This window comes from Thamnophis sirtalis, unplaced genomic scaffold, assembly GCF_051295495.1.
Source record: "Thamnophis sirtalis isolate CommonGarterSnake01/CBP01778 unplaced genomic scaffold, rThaSir2_p1.2 scaffold_6, whole genome shotgun sequence".
In the NCBI taxonomy this organism is placed as follows: Eukaryota; Metazoa; Chordata; class Lepidosauria; order Squamata; family Natricidae; genus Thamnophis; species Thamnophis sirtalis.
In genome coordinates, this window is record NW_028261386.1 from 44,075,788 (window position 1) to 44,096,307 (window position 20,520).

The window sequence follows — 20,520 nt, forward strand, 5'->3', positions numbered from 1 at the left end:
TATTGGCATATAATTCAAATGAATGAGTTTAAAATAGTATTCTGCTTTGTTTTGCTCAGTTTGCATTCAAATCCTTAAATGAAATCACTCTTGACAGGCTGCATTATAAATTTGTATATAATTTGTATGTCCTTACTTTCACACAAAATCTATATAGAAACATGTATAATAATTAATAAGTACATTAATAAAATAACTACTTTTCATCTTTAGGAATAGTCTTTCAACTGCAGATTTGCCAGTCATTATTATTACATGGAGCAGAAGCAGGCCTGATTAAAAAGAATTGATGAGAATAACAATGAAATGAAAGAGCAGACAACAAAGGGATATCTGAAATGCTTTTAAGACATTTTTCATGACAGTTCACATTTTAAAATAGAAAGACTTGCAAAGAAAAAAAAACAAATATAACCATTTATCATAACCCAGTGTCTTTTTCCTTTCCAACTGCCCCCCTTCCTTCAAATAATTTAGCATTGAAGTCTTCTAGCTACAAGCTGTCTTAATTAAAAGCAACAATAGATTGTCGGCTTTTGGAGAAGTCTGGCACAGTATTTGTAATGTATTTATAGTTAAGAACATTAGAATATTCCTACTACACTAGGTCACTTTCCATCAGAGTAACTTGCACAGCTCTTATTTATTGTAATTGATCTGAAGATTTTGAAGATTGTTTAAAGTTGAATTGTGTTCCAGTCAAGCAGTTTATCATAATATATGCCTTTATGGGGAGATTAAAGTTTCTGTCAGCTTCCATGAATTCTGTGGTAAAAGATTAAGTATTATGTCTGCAATCTTTCTTTCTTCACTTCTCTTTTTACTATTAAGTGAGCAACTTGTTTGACGTTAATACTTCTATTCATCTCTGTTTGAGGTTATGAAATATGTTTTAAACAGAAGAGGACTATAATGTCCATATGATTTTGAAGACTCACAAAATCATTTGGAATTTCAAGCACTATACAACTGTATTATGGTGAATTAGCTTTTTACAGATCTAACTCATAATTTGTGAGAAATTAAGTGGGTCAAAAGAAGCCAAAAAGATTTTCTCCCCTTCACCTATGCACTATATTGGGGATTTCATCTAAATTTCTGTACAGCTCCTCTCTGGTTTTTTTTCCTATGTTTTTTTCTTTTTCAGTATCCTAATTATTGTTTGGGGTTTTCTGAAATTTTAAAACAATCCCAGTATAGTGAAGTGGTGATCAGCGTATGAAAAAATCTACATGATCTGTAAATAGAATTATTGTCATTCATTATTTACCACAAATGTATATTTTTTGTTCAGGCAGATACTTGAATTTTTACCTCATTCCTTTGTATTCCATTTTGAATAGTTTCTGTACAGGTACTTTGAAAACATTCAAATAATAGTCTATTTCAGGTTCTGTATTTTCCAATAAGTACTCTAGACATTGTCTATTTGTGACATCCGTAAAGTTGACAATTTTTATCCTGTTTGAAACAATTATATTCATTTCTAACATCTTGCTGTGCACAAAAAGTGTTGTTTAAACAGCAACAGGATTTAAATACAGGTAGTTTCAAACTTATAATCACAACTGAGCCTGGAATTTTGGTTGTAAGTTGTTGCGGTTATAAGCTGAATCACCATGTGATCCAACTCAATTTTATGACAGTTTTTACAACAATCATTAAGGGAGTCAAGATAGTCATTAAGCAAATGAATCACATGTTTGTAAGTCTGAATCCAGCTTATACAATAACCTTTTTTGTCATTTTTTGCTAGAAAACAGCAAAAAGGTCAATACCACGCACACACGCACGCACACATACAAACACTTCCTCTGTTAATAAAAAAAAAATCAGTCTGGCTTTTGCAAATTATTTGAATGACATATTGTTGTGCAGCACTTTTGAATGTACTGCTTTTTCTATGGCTATCCAGAAATCTAGGAATTTGTACAGTGTTTTCTTAAAATCTCCTTTTTTGTTTTACCTGCTAAGGTTATTTTAAACTTTGAATAGTTAAAGTTCGTTGATTCATTTTACAGCCATCATGTTTACTTTATTTTGTAGCAGTTCATCACTTTAACGGAAAGTTACAAACGCACCATTATATGGATACTGCACATTAATATCAGCTCTTTACAAAATGCATCAATTTGATAAAGAATGAAATTAGTTACACTTTTTAATGTTAAAGTCACACCCTACCTAATTTAGAAGCAATTTTTGCTTGAAGTTGTAAGCCTTAGGATACTGATTTGAATTATGCATGATTGCCTACTTTGGAGATCCATTAGCCTGCTATTTGGATAATGTAAACATGTTCAGAATTTTAAGTACACTGTATGAGTGGCAGATAAAAATAGAGCTAATAACAGTATATATTTAGTTAGATGTAAATCTGAAAGAATAGAAAGCTGAACACTACCAATATTTTGAATACGGAGTATCCAGTGACTATTATCTGCTGTCTGGTAGTTCTAATAGGATGAAGGGATAATCGTCTCTTGCCTCTGGACACAAGAGAAGTTGGATCTGTTTTCCCAAACCAATAAAACTAGAGATTAAGATAAGAGGGGTGATGAGAACAACTGCAGGGTCACCATGAGGATTCTAAGCATTGTCAGATGAAATTGCTCAGGTTTGCTTGCAGTTGGACTCAGATTATACAGGTCCTGTGAATTGCCTGCTATTTGAGAGGAATTTGAAAATGTTGGCCCTGATAAAGTGGACAGGGTCCCTAGAGCTGTCAGTTCAGCCCTGACTTAATTTTTATACCCCTTCTTTCCTGGATGAAAAGTTGTTGAGAAGGTTATCTTACATCTATAGTAGGGCCTGGAACAGGCGGATTATCTAGATTCCTTTCAGTCAAGATTCAGGCCTGGCCCTAGTACTGAGATGGTACTGATTAACCTGTTAGCAGCATTTAATATCATTGCTCATATCATCCTTCTGAGCTGGCTCAGGGAATTGAGAGGTACAATCTTATAGTAGTTGCATCTACCTGAAGCCTCTGAAGAAAGTTATCTGTTGGCAGTGCATTGTCATAAGTATGCTGATGATATCCTACTATATATATCATTGTCCTGGGTTACCAAGATCCTTTCTTGGTGCCCAGAGCAAGGGTGGGTTCCGGCACTCACTACTGCCAGTTCACTCGTGGGCGCAATAAAATGCTGTGCAGAAGCAAAATGGCGGCGTCTATGGCGCCACCCGGAGAACTGGTTCAGGGGCGCGGCAGGCCTGGGTTGCTGCCAGTTCCAGTGACCCACACCACCAAACTACTACCTGTTCATATGAACCGGTAGGAACCCACCACTGGCCCAGAGGCTGTGGGTGTCTGAATGGAAGAAAACAATCTTCAGCTCAATCTTTTCAAGATTGAGTGGCTCTGGGTTTCAAGACCACCTGGCTTTGGAGATTTTCTATCTTTAATTCACCTTTAATTGATCTTTCACTTCCCCAGTCAGAGCTGGCAGAAGAATCTTAGGTACATGTTCTAATGCTGACAGGGTGCAATTGTATATTAAGCAACTTTAATACAGTGTTAAGTGTAATGTCAGTGGCATTCAAATTTCATATAGTCCTAATACATTTTCACTTTACCAATCACTAGTATAATAATTATTCAATATATTCATTATGAATCCAGGAAATACATTTACTCATTAGCTGGATGCAGATGATGCCAATGACAACTTCCAAAAAGCTGATTGCATTTAGATATGCTCTAAAACTGATTAAGATAAAAACAAACAGAAATTGAAATGGTCTTGAGATCATCTTTATTCTCTGAAAAGTCCATTAACTCTTTGATTTCAGTAGTGAGCACAATGCCTCATTATGGTGGACAAATCATTGTGCACCTGGTTGCCAGTATCCACTTATGGATTAATCTGGTTATTTAATACAAGTACAGATGTATTTGTACAGTTACACATTCTGAGGCCTTGGGGTATGGATATCCATAGTGCAAATGAAAAAAAAAATCTATATGAACATGTGGTAATGCAAACTCTGCTCCTTTTGTAGTTGCATCATAATGTACATGTGTAAGAGATAGAATTTTTATTGTGCTAGCATATTGTGTATTTTGATAAAATCAACTTCTTGTAGATGTTCCTGCCTTGGTCTTCATAGACCCTTTAAGACCCTTTAATATGATTTCCCAAACTCATCAAAAAGTGGCCATTAAATTTACAATTCTGGATTCATGAAATACCCTGGGGTAACCAATACCATCAATATAATTCAATTTTAATGAAATGTAAATACAATCAAACTAAATATAGATTTTGTTTTGTTTTTCATTGTGATTCAGATGCCAAGTGTATCCCTTAGGCCTTAAAATATCACACATTTTTGTATTGGGGAGTTAATCTTGTAGAATACAATGAGGATTGCTAGTTATAGTGCAATCTTATGCTTCTGTTTAGATATATCAGCTGTTGAATCTGAAATTATATGATTGCCACTTATGTAACCCTGAAAGAGACAAAGTGTGTGCTTTCTTCACAAATGCTATGGCTACTTATAATAAACCTTCTGTTGCAATTTAATCTAGAAGGTTAACTATTCCTGTTTTGTTTATTTGCAATAAATTCAGATCATCTTATGTACTTATAATCTGCTTTTGAAAGGTGACATAAAGTATAAATAAATACATAAAAGTTGCCTCTTCTTATCCATATTTTATAGAAGATGCATGTAATAAGTAGTTTCAGGATCAATTTACAAATCAGTATAGGAAGATCAGGAGTTCAAGTGCGTGGAAAAATGATTGGAATTCAATTGCATGGTTCGGCTACTACCTTAATTGTATTGTCCCACTCAGATACCACTGAGAAGTATCTTAAGAGAAAGAGAACAACATTTCTAAAAGGGTATGAATATAACATTGGGTAAAACCTCTGCTTTTAAAAGAAAGTTTGGAAGACAAAGTCCCACACTCCCCTTCCTTTTTTTGATTGTAAGCCGCCCTGAGTCCCCTCAGGGAAAAGGGCGGCCTATAAATAAACAAATCTAAAATCTATCTAAAGAATGATGAAAAAGATTTTTGCTTCCAGAATATAGCCTGAAAGTGCAGGCTTTGCTGAAGATGAATCTGAATCTGTTCAATATCTATATTTCACAATGCCCCAGAACCCAATCTATGTTCTCTTAAATTTCACCTGAAGAAAATAAGAGTTGTAAATGGAATAATTGCTATGCTTGTTCCACTGAATAATATGTAAAATGTTCTATGCTGTTATATTTATAAGTAGGACTGATGGGTTACCCATGCTCTAAAGCTAAACTTAGTCTTAAACCTGAACGCTGCTTATATTTTACCTGAGGACTTCCTTGTTATTTCTGAAATTCACAAATTACTACCAAAAGAAACAGCAGTATTGAAAGTAAAAACTCAATCTCTCATTGAATTGGCACATTAGGGAGGGATGTTATCAATTTTATCTCTGCAACCTATTCTGTTTTTTAAAACAAAAACAGTTACTGACATATTTTATCTAGAACATAAGTAAGTATTGTGCAGCTTGTTTCTGAGAGGGGGTAGTAAACTTAAGGAGTGGTATCAAGAGAGCAGAAAATCATAGATGGCTCAGATTCCTCCTGTGTGAGTTTCTAGTGTTTGATAAGACACACAAAGCAGTTTGGGAGAAAGCATGTCACTGGTATCCATGGCAACTCCAAAGATACTTCAGAACTCAAGGGGATAAAGTGAGCCACAGTAATGGGTCACATTATAAGGGCAAAATTCATAAAAGGCTTAGAGATATGCTTGTAATTAATTGTGGTAACAAGAAGATGTATCAGTTTAAATGGCATTTAAGAGCCTAAAGATATACTGGTTTTAAAAATAAATAGATTCATAAATAAATTTAAAATCTTGCTAGTAAAATATACTGTATATATTAGAAGCAAACCAATTTATTAGTATATAACTGATGGTGAATTTATGGCAGGTGTGCCAGAGGTGGCATGCAGAGCCCTCTCTGCAGGCACGCAAGCCGTCTCCCTAGCTCAGCTCCACCATGCATGCGTGTGCACCTCCCGGCGGCCAGCTGGTTTTCGGGTCTCTGCCATGCATGCGCAGGGGGGTAGCACATGTGGGGTCCTGTGGGCATATGCGGCAGGTGTGGCACATGTGGAGGGTTGCGTGGCGGGGGGGGGCTATCCAACAGCATGAAATTTAATATGCAGAAAGGTAAGGGTTTTCGTACAAGAACAGATTAGGTGAAACCTGACTCAAAAAACAGTAACTAAGAGAGACCTTGGAGTCTTAGTGCACAATTGTTTAAATGTGAGTTATCAGTCTATGGTGGCAGCCAAAAAAACTAATACAATCCTTGTAATACATTTCAAAAAAATGCCGAGACTTTGGAAAAAGTGCAAAGAAGAGCAACTAAGATGATTAAGGGCCTGGAGATAAAAATATTTGAAAAACTGTTGCAGAAATTTGGTATGGCCAGTATGGAAAAAAGGACAAGGGGTAACATGATAGCAGCGTTTCAGTATATGAGGGGCTGTTGCAAAGAAGAGGGGGTCAATTTATTTTGCAAAGCACCAGAAGGCAAAACAAGAAACAATGGATAGAAACTAACCAAGGAGAGAAGCAACTTGGGAATTAAGGAGAAATCTCCTCTAACAGTGAGGACAATTAAACAGTTTGTGTCAAAAATTGTAGGTGCTTCATCACTGGAGGTTTTTAAGAAAAGACTGGACAGCCACCTATCTGAAATGATATAGGGACTCATGCTTGAGCAGGGAGTTGGACTAGAAGACCTCCAAGGTCCCTTCCAGCTCTATTCTGATTATAGGCAAACAATATTTCTTGCAGATCTTCCAATGTAACTTGTTGCTACTTTGTCATGCCATCTATGTAATCTTGCAGCAGCTAACTTGGTGGTCCACTGTTCCTTCAGCCTTTTGCAGAGATGCATTTGCTGTCTGTTGTTCTCTTCCCAATTCTGGCTTTGTATGCATTTGTTCTTAAGGCTTGATCTTGTGCAGCTAGAATTAGCCTCTCTGTCTCTTTCTTCAATTTTCCTGCTTTTAGTCATCATATTTTGCCTGCTATTTTTTAAAAATGTTCTGGCCAGGTAATATTTTACCTTGCCATGTCTCAGGGTATACTAGCTTCAGCTTATCTTCTTCACTGTCTTTCACATATTCATCTAATGCCCTTTTTTCTTCTTTAATTATTGGTGTACACCCACTTATTTTCCTCAGTAAGTAGAGACTATCAACATTGCTATGTGGATAAAAGATATGATTTATTGTCATTATTTTTCTGCTCTTATCATGGACTTTAGTTCTGCCTCAATCCAGTTCACTATTCCAGGTGTATATCTAATTACTGGAATTGACCAGGTGTTACTTGTCGGTGTTATTTCCTCCACTGACTTTGGAATTTAGCATATTTATTCTCATGATGTATACTCACTTCTAACATTTTATTTCAATGTTAGATTTGAATGTGTATTGTCAGTTGAAGAATTCTGAGGTATTTGTAGTGATTGTCTTCATCCAGTCTCTTGATGTTATTTCCAGGGCATCTTGATTTCTTCTGTTTTCACTATTTTCCCCCTGATGTTTGTTCAATCCAAATTCCCTTGCAATATCTTGGTCATACATACATACATACATACATACATACATACATACATACATACATACATACATACATCAACAGTGTTGAGGAGCAATTCTATTTCAGATGTTCTTTTTCTATACAACGATAGATAGTCCATGTAAAGGAGTGAGATAGTTGGCAAATGTTTTTGATGTTTTATATATATGGCCTGAATTTTTCAGTATTGATGACAGAGGGATTAGTGCAATGACAAACAGTAGTGGTAATTAAAAGATTCTTCTCTTGATATTAACCTCTCCTATATTGTCACCATTGATCAACAACTGTGTCTTCTACTGAGACATTTATCTTTATATCAATGTTTCTGATGTAATACTAATGTTTCTACTAACTCCTGTTATTTCTAATCACTTGATTATCCAATTATATTATGGGAGTTAATGCCTCTTTATCAATCTGAGCTACATTCAAATTGGTCTTCCCTCTCTTGTAATTTTCGAAAGTCATGTTGTCAGTTAGGAGCTGATCTTTTGCTCTTCATTGGACAGTTTTCTTTCTGCTCTGGTGGGAAGTGCTTGTTTTCAACTAGGTGATGTTCAACTGCATTGACTACCACACTAGTTAGTAATTTGAAAGTTGTTGCTAAGTAGATAATTGGTCTATAGTTGCCTGATATTGCCTCCTTTGTTTCATTATCAGGTAGGTTTTGCCACATATTAACCTATCTTCAATTTCACTTTCTTGCAATAAATTTGTTAAGCTTAGTAATGAGTTGGTGTTTCAACCAAACACTACATAATTTATCTTCACCTGGTGTACCAAGTTTTGATTTCCCTTGCTCTTTTTTCCACCATTTTTGCTCTTATTGCGTTCTTTCACCTAAAAAGAAATATCACCTAAAAACAGGTATTCTTTGATTCTTCAGCTTCTTTTCTTTCATTTATTCTAGTTTTCTTGGATCTAGTCGTAGCTTGCTGAATTTATTTTTCAGACTGAACTTTCACTTTGGTGATGTACTAGTTGGCTTTTTTCTTCTTTGTTCTTTTCTTTTTCTTCTTTCAGCTAAGTGTTTAATTATAATTGCAGCTGTGCTGTGCATTAGTTGGTTTCCTCCTTGTGGTGAATTGGTCGTATTGGCATATTTTAATGCTTGTGCTAGCTGAGTTTTTTGGAACAAGCTTCAATGTAATCAACCTTATTCAATTGTTTTTGCACTGTTCCAGATACTCAGTTATTCTCTTTCAATTCTTCTACTTCTTTAGTTAGAGGGCATTTTAATTTTCTTTCTTTTTTGCCCTGGGTAGATCTTTTGGATTCTTTCTGTTCTGTTCTGTTTTGGTGAATTCTTTATTTCTTATAAATTAGCTAGTCTACTAGTCTCTGTTCTGTGTATTTTTTTAATTGTAGATGTTCTTTCCAGAACTGGTGCGCTCATTTCAAATATTCTCTTATTGGACTTTATTTGTTATAACAGATAATTATTTCTTTGTTTTTGGTCTCATATATTTGTGATGCGTAAATGCCTTTTCTTCCAGTAGTTCTGCAGCTGCTGTCCCATGTTGCTCAACCAACAGTCCTGAATCCTGTAGCTTTTTTGTCACCAAATATGACATACTGGAAACTTGAACACCTACCATGATCCTTGTTGACCAGAGTAATGACTGATCTGTCGCGGGTTTCTGTAAATTGTGTCTCACCATATTTTTTTTTACAGGAGAGACATTCTTTGTCTGGCTCCTCTGATGAGGCATGTGCAGTATGAACCTCTGGCTTTGCTCTCATCTTCTTCAGAAAACACAAACCCATAATCTCATCAAGATAGTGCCTCACTAGGGAAGATGATGATGTCTTGAATTTAATTGAAAGAAAATAAAGTGCAAGTTACTATGTGTGGAAGCTGAACCAAATTTTAAGGTCTAAAAGAACTGAAGGAGCTTCTTGAATGAGAAGCGAAAGGTTTCCAAGGGAAAAAACCAAGAAAGTCCAGTTTCCTTTTGGAAAAGCATCTTTGGGACATCTAAAAGATAGAAGAGTCATTTAGAGGAAATATTTTAATGAAAAAAAATCCTAGCTAAAATTTATCAAAATAATCCTGTTTGTAAAGAACCCATCTTTGTACATTACAATGCACTTCATCACATTATTTCTTCTTGGTTGCTATAGAAACTAATTCTGTTGCAGCTGTGATCACCTCTTAATATTGTAACATTAACTAAAGTGATGTTACAATATGTATTTCTCAGTATAAGTCGAGCAAAGTGCTGTATTCTATGTAGTTAAACCATGGCCTTTATGTTTCAAATAAATTTGAGTGCATAAAGTTTAAATGTAATTATTTTTGAATGTTTCCAGAACTATGCTTTTCTACATGTTTTGCAAGTTTGTAGGTAAATTGTATTTTTAAAACAAGGGAAATGTGTAGAACTGATAGAAACCATAGACATAATAATCTTATTTTTGATTAGAGCAAAATAAGAGACCAACAAATAGAAAATACAAAGCTACCACCCTAATCTGAAAAACACCTCACATAGCAACAGAGAATATTGTGATAGCATATTACAGCATATTTTTCCAGAATTATTCTCAAGAATAATATTAAAGCTATATTAAAGCTTTAGTCTTCTAACGCACAATGAACCTAAGACCAATATGAAGTAGACCAAAATCCAAAAATAATGTTTTTTGAAATATATAATTGTAATTTATATAATGCAGCATAATGAAATAGGAAGCAAGGAAAGTTATCATTGTAACCAGCTTAGTATTTCTAGGAGGCGGTATTAAATGTAGCTATTGAGTGACTGATATAGGGTATCAAATCTTCTAAAATGAACTTCACAAGTTGCTAGTCCAGTCTTCCAGCCTGCCTGCATAACAGGGGTGAACTAAGCAAACTGACTGTAAGATAACATCTATCCACTCTAGATGAGTTCAAATCACCAGAGCTAGGTGGATTATATCCCAGAGATCTGAAGGATGTGGCAGATGTGACCTGGGAATCACTGAACCATATGTCTGTAGAAATTCTCAGTAATCCAGGTCATGATTGTCCTAAAGGTACTTTTTCAGGAGACAACTGGACTTTCTTGTTTTTTTTCTTGTTATTGAAACATCTTCAAAGACAAACAAACAAACAAGAAAGTTCAGTTGCCTCTTGAGCTGGATGATTGAGAATTTCTACAGACTTTTAGCTATCCAATTTGGGATGAACACCCTTTGAATGAAGAGGGAATCAACCTATTCTCCAAAACATCTGCGGGCAGGACAAGAAGTAACAGATTAAACTGATCAAGGAGAAATTCAAACCTAGAATTAAGGGGGGGGGGGAAATTGACAGTGAGAACAATTAATCAGTGGAACAGCTTGCTTCCAGAAGTTGTGGTTGCTTCTCTACTGGAAGTTTTTAAAGAAAGATTGGAAGCCATTTGTCTGGAATGGTATCAGGTCTGGTGCCTGAGAAGTGGATTGGATCAGAAGATTTCCAAGGCCCCTTCCAAGTCTATTATTCTGTATTATAACTTTATCTCAAGAGCACTACTTGGGCAGAAATGCTCAGTTAATGGAATTTTAGCATACCTGGCTTGCAGCAATGCAGGGGAAAGGATGCATCTAACTACTGTATAAAGAATGCTTTTCTCAACTTGGGGGAAGGTGACAGTATGTAAATAGTTCTCTAGTTACCATACACCCATAACAAACCAAATTCTGTTATTCTGGGACAATGTATTTAATTTAGCATGGTATTCTGTTCTTCCACCAATTTCCAGTTTATAAATGGCAGGCCTGTTGGCAAGAACTGAATTTATCAGACTTCAAGCTCATTTTTGAATTACAGGCATTCTTATCTCCAATCAAATCTGGATGTTGGCTTTCCTGTTAGGGTCAACAGAGATAGTTCTTAAACATTTCATTTGCACTGGCTCCAGTTTGTTCTTCTTGGAATAAATTCCTATTTGAACCCCTTCTCAGTTTTGATCCAAATATTTTGCTTTAATGAAGTTGGTGTTAGCAACAAGAGACTATATAAATTTAAACAAACAAACAAATGCATTATTAATAGCCATTGGTACTAGATGTGCTTAATCATGTGTACTGATAATTTGAAGTAGAAAACTACCTCAAGACATTTGAAGATACTGACTTGGTTGAACCTATTCTTCTCTATTATCCAGATTTTGTTCTCATGGCAAAAATTAGAATTTTTTTTGAAATTAGGTACGATGGTTTTGGTTTTTTTTTTGCTTACAGCTCTTTTAAGTTTTATAGGGGTCTGTGATGTAATGGTAACATTGTCTGCATGAAAAAGTAGACAGGTTGTCCTGCTATTTTGGTGAGCATGAAAGTTAGGATTTCTGGGACCGCTTTTGTTTTTGTTTTATTTTCCACATCCTTTCTAGTTTCTTTTTCAGGCCTTGGTATCTTTCCAGCTTCTTATACTTCCTTATATCTAATATATCTGTTAAGGACAGCATTCAATAATACCTTTAGCAGTTTTCTTATTCCATTTCATTCATACTACCATGTTCTTTCACAACTGCATTTTTTCCTTCCTAAGTTTTGAATAATTTATATAAAGAAAAGAGGAGGAGTTTAATGTTCCCCTTAATACTCAGTAGAAAATATTGTGAGTAGTCATTATGCCTTTGAGACACTCCATAAAATACTTATCTAATATTGTTTCATACTTTTTGGTTAAATTTTTTTGCGTCTTTCTTGATATTTGCATAGAATTGGCAATGGAAATATTTTAAAACTTGTTAGAGCAGATTAATATACTACTTTGCTTGCACTAAGGGAAAGAAAATCCATTTGTTTTTGTCTTTTTGTTGCCAGATTAGTTCCAAAATATAACAATATATTATAATGAAAGAAATCAAAGCGGTCATAAGAGATCATTGGAACATTTTAATAAAATATAAAATCACTTAGCTTATAAATGGATCTGGAATAAAATATTTTTGTTTGTTTGTTTCAGAATCATTATTCCCACATTTTGCAGCTGTAACTATCAGATTTCTTAGCACTTAAGCTACTCATCAACTACCTTCAAATGGCTTGTTTTACAAGCTGTGTAAAAAAGTAATTTCAATTTAGGCATCAAAACATATTTTCTATCAATGAAATTGTTTCTTGCAAGTTTAATTGAGCATTGAGGGACAAACCAACATACCACATATTATTTTACAAAAAATAAATTTTACAAGAGCAAGTTTTTGATAACACCCTTAGTGTAGATTAATATGCTAAGGCTACATTCTTCCCCGTGTTGTTGATTTTCTTTGCTGCTAATTAACCAATATTAATTAATTGCATTGGTGATGAAGATCCAATTGATTTTGCTTGTAAATATCTGTGAGTGAAGTAGGGGAAGAGTGTGCTAAAATCTAGATGCAGAATTAATATTTTCATATTTAATGCAGAAAGTTTAGGGATAAGAAAATGAACTGGAAATTAAACTGTTTCAGTTCATATCAAACATAATGCACACTTATCAATTTCAATATTTTCACTAATGAGGTAGTTTTTGTATGAATTGCACTGAAATACATAATGCAGACAAATCTATTAACTTATTCTATTTTTTAATACTGAAGAATGGGAAATAGACTATACTGATTTTAATTTATGAGAATTTTAAGCAAAAATAGTCAGGCTGAAGAATGCTGTTTACATAGTAAATTAAAAGAAGAATACTTAATATTTATTTTGCTGTTTGAACAAAACTACTGTGAATGTAATGACTGTCCTTGCTCCTTTTGATAGACTATTTGTAGCTCAGGATTGAACTGTGGAACCTTGGTGATCTCTGGTCTGGGTAATTTTCTTGCAGATGTTTCATTACCAAACTCAATGCAAATATGTAGTACTGATAATGTTACCTAATTTGGTAATGATGCATCTGCAAGAAAACCACCAAGCTCAGAAAGCTCCAAGCACCCCTCATTCCTTTATTCTCTCTTCTTTTTTCATTCATTCTGCCAACTTCTCTTTTCCTTCTTCTTCCTAGTTTAGAATTGATAAGTGATGTAAAAACTTATTTATTTATTTATTTGTCTTGTATGCCGCCCACTCCCGAAGGACTCATATCAGGCCTTTTATAACTAATTTTCTAGCTTTGGGTGAAGTTCTTTTTAAAGAACTGAATTTTAATTTCCTTGATTAAACAAATAAGAATTTGTCATGGTATTTGTTATTCTTTTTATATTTTAGCAGATTTTTCCAAACAAAAAATAGCTAAACTCATCCCCATTTTGACTTTTATTCCTCTAAGTAGGCCTTTGCATATATTTTATTGATTCACTAAAGATATGCTATCCATGTCTGGAGTTTCTCCAGGAAAAAAGTGAAACTACTCACAACTATGTACAGTAGCCAGGATTTTCTTGATTTTTTTTTCCTAACCACTTATAAGGATTTTGTTGAACATTAAAATTTATCTTATTTTTTAAAACAGCTAAATAATTAAAATTGCATAAAACCACATTATCCATGTTTGGTGTTTCCTTATTAAATTTCAGCACGCACAGCTGAGACAACTTTAGAGATTTAAAAAAATCAGGTTTGAGGTGGAATATGGCTTGTAGTACTATAGCTTGCCAACGTTGACCCTCAGTGGAACTTATTGCTGGATAGTTCTTAAATTATTTTTGGTAACTCTTATTAAGTTACAGCTACCACAATATTATCTGCTTTCACTTCTCACAACACATTGATTTTCTTACTTTATAAGTTGTCTTTCATTAAATATTTATTATTGATATCCTGTATGCATGATACAGAGCAGGGTTATTTGGTGAGATGAACTCCAAAAATATTAAAAAATGAAAATTTCATTTACACTTAGTACACTGGTGTAGCATAGTAGAAACCTCTGTGGGCATTTAATATTTCAGAATAAAGGATTTGGTTTAATTTTTAAACATGTATTTCATTTTATGTTTTATTTAAATTGTTTTAACATTTGCTAGAAGCCACTGAAGGATTTAAACTTTTGAAACTTAGGTTAGATTAAAAATAGACATGAAGAATGCTGCATAAAAAGAATAGCAGAAAAAGGGAGGCCAGGGGTATCAGAGTATATACCACTGAGAATGAAAATAGGCCTGATTACAAAGCATTTACTTGCAATCTGTACAGTGCTAAAGAAACTTGATAGAATCAGGATGATAATAAATAACATGTATGTCTTCATGTACTAATTTAAAGAATAAGAAAAAAAAACACCTCCCAGTTAATGTGCAAAATAGGTTTGGTGTAGCTATTCTTTAGCTAAAAGTTTTGACTTAAAAAAATGAGGAAACGGTTTAAAGATGTTAATGAAACAAAACAAATAGTTGGCAAAAATTGAATATTAGGACAAAAATAGGAAGAGATGATAGAGACCTTTGGGACACTGAGATGTACAATATAACTGACATTAATCTTCTGTTTCTGGAAGGAGTTAATATGGAAAACAAAATTAAAGAAACATTGAACAACTGAACATTTTTAACTTCCTCAAGAGAGGATGGAGATTACAGTTTAAACATTAATGCTAATAGTTATACATCATTATTTTCCTCCTGCAGGAAAAATATTTTCTATACATTTATTTTTAATCTAATTTTGTACATTTTTACTGTGTATCTGTTGTTTTTATATGTATATTTTTATCTGATTGTTGTGCTCACCCAGAATCACTTTTTGGTGAGATGGGCAGCTGTACATAAGCTGATTCATAAAATAAATAAACACTTGTTCACAACCCACCAAAATTTGCTAGTAGCATTAATAGTTTCTTCAACTCTTTTTTCCTCCAGAGAATGGATTTCTGGAGTATTATCACAGGCAAATTTTGAAAAAGGGCTAATATTTGTAAAGTGCCAATGATGGAGTAGCTTAAAGCCATTTTGAAAAGCTTAGCCCTCTTTTAGAATGACACTTAAAACTGCAAGAACTTGAATCAAATAGGCAGAAAGAGCTGGAAAGTGCCAAGGTCATAAAAGTTCATCATTAATAAATGAACAGTAAAGATCACACGCAGAGGTAAAGAACTTACATAATGAAAAAATACTTGTATTACCTGCCGACTGATGTTAAGCAGGGACTGGCCTATTTGCATTAACCTAATAATAATCAGAACTGTGTATCTTCTTTGCCTAAAACTGTATAAGTATGCTGCAAAATTGCAAACTTGCACACTTGCTTTGTGGCACCTGCTCCAATAAAATCCTAGCTAATGGTTTTTTTTTTTGTTTTTTTTTTGCTTGTAAATGGGTAGGAAAATGATAAATGTTCTACATTCTTAAATAGATTTCTCCATATAGATCTTTTTGATTATTTCTTCTTAGAGTATCTTCTGTCTCTCCTGCTTTAAACTATATTATGATACACCATACTGATTTGCAAACTATAAATTACTGGAAGATTATTTCAGTTTTCTTTAATGTTAAATTGAAGAATTAACTATATCTTTGTTAATGTGCATATGAAGAAAAATTGATTTTGAAAGAAATTACATGCTTGTTTTTAGATATGCATGTTTGTGTGTAATATATCATGCAGTTTATTTTAAAAGATACATCCCTTTTATTGAAATAGAGATAGAAGGTGGAATACCAATTCAATGAGTATAAATTTTAAAGTATTTTATTATGCAGAATTATGTTTTAATTGGATAAAAATGTTTCAGTTCATACATTTCAGTAATTAATTAATAGCATAAATAAAATCATTTATGATAATTTGGTTATGGGTTTTGGCAAGTGTAACACAAAGAAAAAAAATCCTTAGTATATTTTGCAAAATCAAAACTGTGACTGAATGTAGGATCAGGACATGGGTTAAATGATAATAGTCAAAGAAGCATTATGCATATTTATAGGTGCAAAATATATCACAATGTAATAATGGTTTCTATTTCATGTACAAGGTCAAAATATAGTTGAACAAAACTATTAGCAGCAGTGAAAATTAGCAAAGGGGGACCATTTTGGAAGATTGGGGAAACAAACCCTTATCTGGATCTGTCAGGCCTTAGCAGGTTACATGGAGTAAGTGCAATGTGTTTCTTTTTAAATCAGAACCCCACTTTGAATGTGGTCTAGCTGAACAAATCCTACCCTCTAGTCATATTACTTACAAAATGAAAGTCTATGCTGTCATTTCTTCACAGCAGACTGTATTCAAAGAATGAGACAAACACCTCCTCTTGATGAATTGCAGCCTCCACCATATATGGATGATAGTGGCTCTCCGCATCTTTCCTGTACACCTTCGGAATTTGGTGAGAGCAAATGTGAATTCTCTCAGTGCAGCAACAGTCCAAGATGTTCTTATAAATGCCCAAGTGAAGGAAGTAACGGGCATGAAATAGAAAGTTTCCATAACAAAGGATATGAAGAAGATGTGCCTAGTGATAGTACTGCTGTCCTTAGCCCAGAGGTAAAAAAAAAAAAAGTTCCCAAAACTGTTTAGCATAAAATGAAGCATGAATTTTTAAAGCTCTTTTCTATTATGTATTGACAGGTATCCATTGATTGACCTATGTATGTGCTTTCTGAGACACAATTTTAGAAACTCTCATTAAACACTTTTTCTCAGGTTAACATTGATGTCAAAGGTCTTTTCTGTTTACAAAAGGAAGGTCAGTGTAAGAGCAATGCTTAGAGTCTTCATATTACAGTATTAAGGTGTAGGCCCTGGAAGACTATACAGTAGGATAAGTAGAACTGCTGAGCTAAGAGTTACATTTCCCTAGTTTATGCTCCCTAACTATTCTACCTCTTTTCCTGGTGCATTTTCTTGCCATTTTGGAATAGGAAACACCTAAAAGCTCTTAATTTTATACCAAATTTTATATTTATCACAATTTGCAACAAAAATAATATAACAAAGCCTTGTTGACTATATGGTATTTGGACCCCTGTCTTCTTAATACCTGTTAAAACAAGTGTTAACTCTTGTCTTCTTTACAAGTGTTAACTGTTGCCCCTGACTACAGAAATGTTGCTTATTTCTGTCCTCTTGCATAATATTTGACCCAGTAGGATGCCAAACCAGCCGACTTGAGCTATTCTCAAAAAGCTAAGCAGGGTCTGACTTGGTTAAGACTTGGATAGAAGAGACCTGAAAATCCAGGGTTATAGACTAAACTGGAATTATAAAATATCCTGTGAGAAGGCAGCAGCAAACTACTTCCTTGTTGTTGCTTCAAAATCTATGTAGGTATGTCCACAAAATCACCAGTACTGAAGCTGAAGTAGATAAAACATTACCTTTTACTTTTACATCACAGGCTGAGATTTGGAATTCAGCCTTAAGAGAAACAGACAAAATTATAATACATACATACATACATACATACATACATACATACATACATACATACATACTCCTGAACTTCACAATATTTCATTTAAAATTAGGCCTATTTTCCTTTCCTTCCTTAAAATGTGTATTTTGCAAAGAGACTCAAGGAATTAAGGAAAGTTAGACAAGTTGTCATTCATACAACTATCCAGAGGCATTTGTAGGACTCAACATTTGTATCAAAATGGCCTTACATTATACAAAATCTGTCACTTTTGTTTATGCATGCAAAATCATGATTTTGCCTGCTGCATACACACATAATTCAGATTACACCACTGTTAGCTTTTAAAAGCTATTCACATAAAAGTTATATTGTGAATATCATCTTATCTAATTTTTCTTTTAATTCTCTATTTTTTTGGTCCTTGCTTTTATGCAATAATCAATGTGACCAAAATTTGTCATGCAATTTTCTGTTTTATATTTATATTTATTTTGTTGTTATTGCAATCAGTATAATTTTGTTGAAAGCTGTGTGTTTTGTTATTTCTTATTGCATTTTAATGAAAAGCTACAATTCTGCACAAATGCTGCAGTTATGTGAAATTTTGATAACTGTGTGGCTCCATGAGAGAAAAAAATCATCCATAGTAGGAGAATATTGTCATTCAGAATCAGAATACATTGATTGCTCTAACCATGGATTATAAAACACAGTAATCATCAGGGCTGCACAGAGTTTTGAGGAGATATTTTGCATCAATGAATTTTCATAGGAAAAAATGTTTTGAAACTGCTTTGCGAATCAACATGCATGTTTCTAACAGTAGAATAGCTGTGTGAATATGTCATCTAGCAGCTCTTAACTAGTCTTCCTGTCTTCCAGCAACTAGAACTGTTAGATAAGGCTTTATGTCAACACAAAAATTGCAATATTTATTAATTTCATAAATAATGATAATCCAAATTCTAGAAGTTAACCAAAGATCAAGAAGCCCTCATTCTAACTTTAAAATACAAAATAAAAATGCTATATTGCATTTAGAAATTTAGAGAATTGCATCTCCTAGTACATATCTTTATTAGGATCAAACAAATGATATGGAGTTTTGATCTTGCAACAGTTAAACAACTTAGAATGCACACCACAAATCAAAACCCATGTGAACAATTGGCAGTGAAATAAATTGAATATGTAGATATATTAGTAGAGATGTGCACATTTTTTGTTGTTATTGAGTTACAACCCAAATTGTTCTATTCTGTCCTTGGAAAGATCATTCCAATTTTGAGGTTGGAGGGAAGTACATTTTGATTCTATCAAAATTCTTGAAATGCTCTATATTGATGTAAGAGTGATTCATTTTGAATCAGACCTGTTCTAATATGGTCAGAATGAGCCATTCCTATAATGGGACAGTTTGGATATTTGGGGAGTGGAACATTTCAATCTCAAAATGTTTTTTCACATTTCTAGTAGAAAGTACTTAAAGAATAAATGATCTATTTATACATCTCTTTGGTTTAAACACATCTGTTTATTACATCTGTTCTAAGATGTAATAAAATTTTGGATATTCTTTTTCCAATGTCCCATTTAACTTTTCCTGCAATCTATAAAAGTATATTTTTATTGCTGTGCATATATTGTCCTTAATAGATTGTTTTATTACTCTATACGTGAAATAAACAAAAACTTCCCATAATGCAAGGAAAGATATTTTTTATCTCATATATATATGGGATTATATATATGTATGGATAGATAGATAGATTAAGGTGACCAGATTTTCAGTTTGGAAAAGAGGGACACCCTTGACCCGGGGGGGGGGGGCTTGATTAAAAAAATTTTTTTTGTCAAAAGGTCACCCCAGGACACTGAAACCAGAATAAATACGAATCTGTTGCCAAACAAAATTTTGATCACGTGACCATGAGGATGCTGCAACGGTCGCTAAGTGTGAAAAATGGTTGCAACGGTCGCTAAGTGTGAAAAATGGTCGCAACGGTCGCTAAGTGTGAAAAATGGTCATCAGTCACTTTTTTCAATGCCATTGTAACTTTGGTCACTAAATGTTTTCCCCCTCCTCGAGACTCCTCACTTCTTCCTTCATTCCTCTTGCTTATCTACCTTCACCTTATCTGTCTTCTGCTCTTTCCCTCTCTTCCTTCCTTCCTCCCTCCTTCCATCCTCTTCTTTCCTCACTCACTCCCTTCCTCCTTTTTTCTCTTCCTTCCTCCTTCCATTCTTTATACGATATAAAATTCAAAATTCAACACACAAAATCTGGCAAAGCTGCCTTGCACCAACCTGGCCTGCCCATAGAATAGCAGCCACTTTGAGACACATAAACCTGGTCTGAACATATTGCATCACAAAGATTTGCAAAGATCACATTTGCAAAAAGGAACATTTCTTGTAGTAAATACATTTTATAAACAATTTAAAAGTAAAAATCCCCCCAAAATAATAAAAAAGGTATTCTATAAATAAAAGAAATCCTTAAAAACCATTGTTAAGTATTACACCAGCAATAATTTATACTGTCACCATTTCAAACTATCATCAGAAATACGAATCTGTTGCCAAACATCAACATTTTGATCGCGTAACCATGAGGATGCCACAACGGTCGCTAAGTGTGAAAATGGTC

At 33.9% G+C, this 20,520-nt stretch overlaps 1 protein-coding gene across 5 annotated transcripts in view; it reads left to right on the top strand.

Moving 5' to 3' along the window:
* The window catches only part of SYT14 (synaptotagmin 14), an 89,449-nt gene that overhangs the window by 47,408 nt on the left and 21,521 nt on the right, over positions 1-20,520 (top strand). For 4 of the 5 annotated variants that reach the window (XM_087717737.1, XM_087717740.1, XM_087717735.1 and 1 more), the window contains one exon: positions 16,728-16,996. In XM_087717737.1, the coding sequence (XP_087573863.1) occupies positions 16,728-16,996 (269 nt within the window). The remainder of the gene's footprint in view (positions 1-16,727; positions 16,997-20,520) is intronic. The other variant, XM_087717738.1, reaches the window with a different exon arrangement.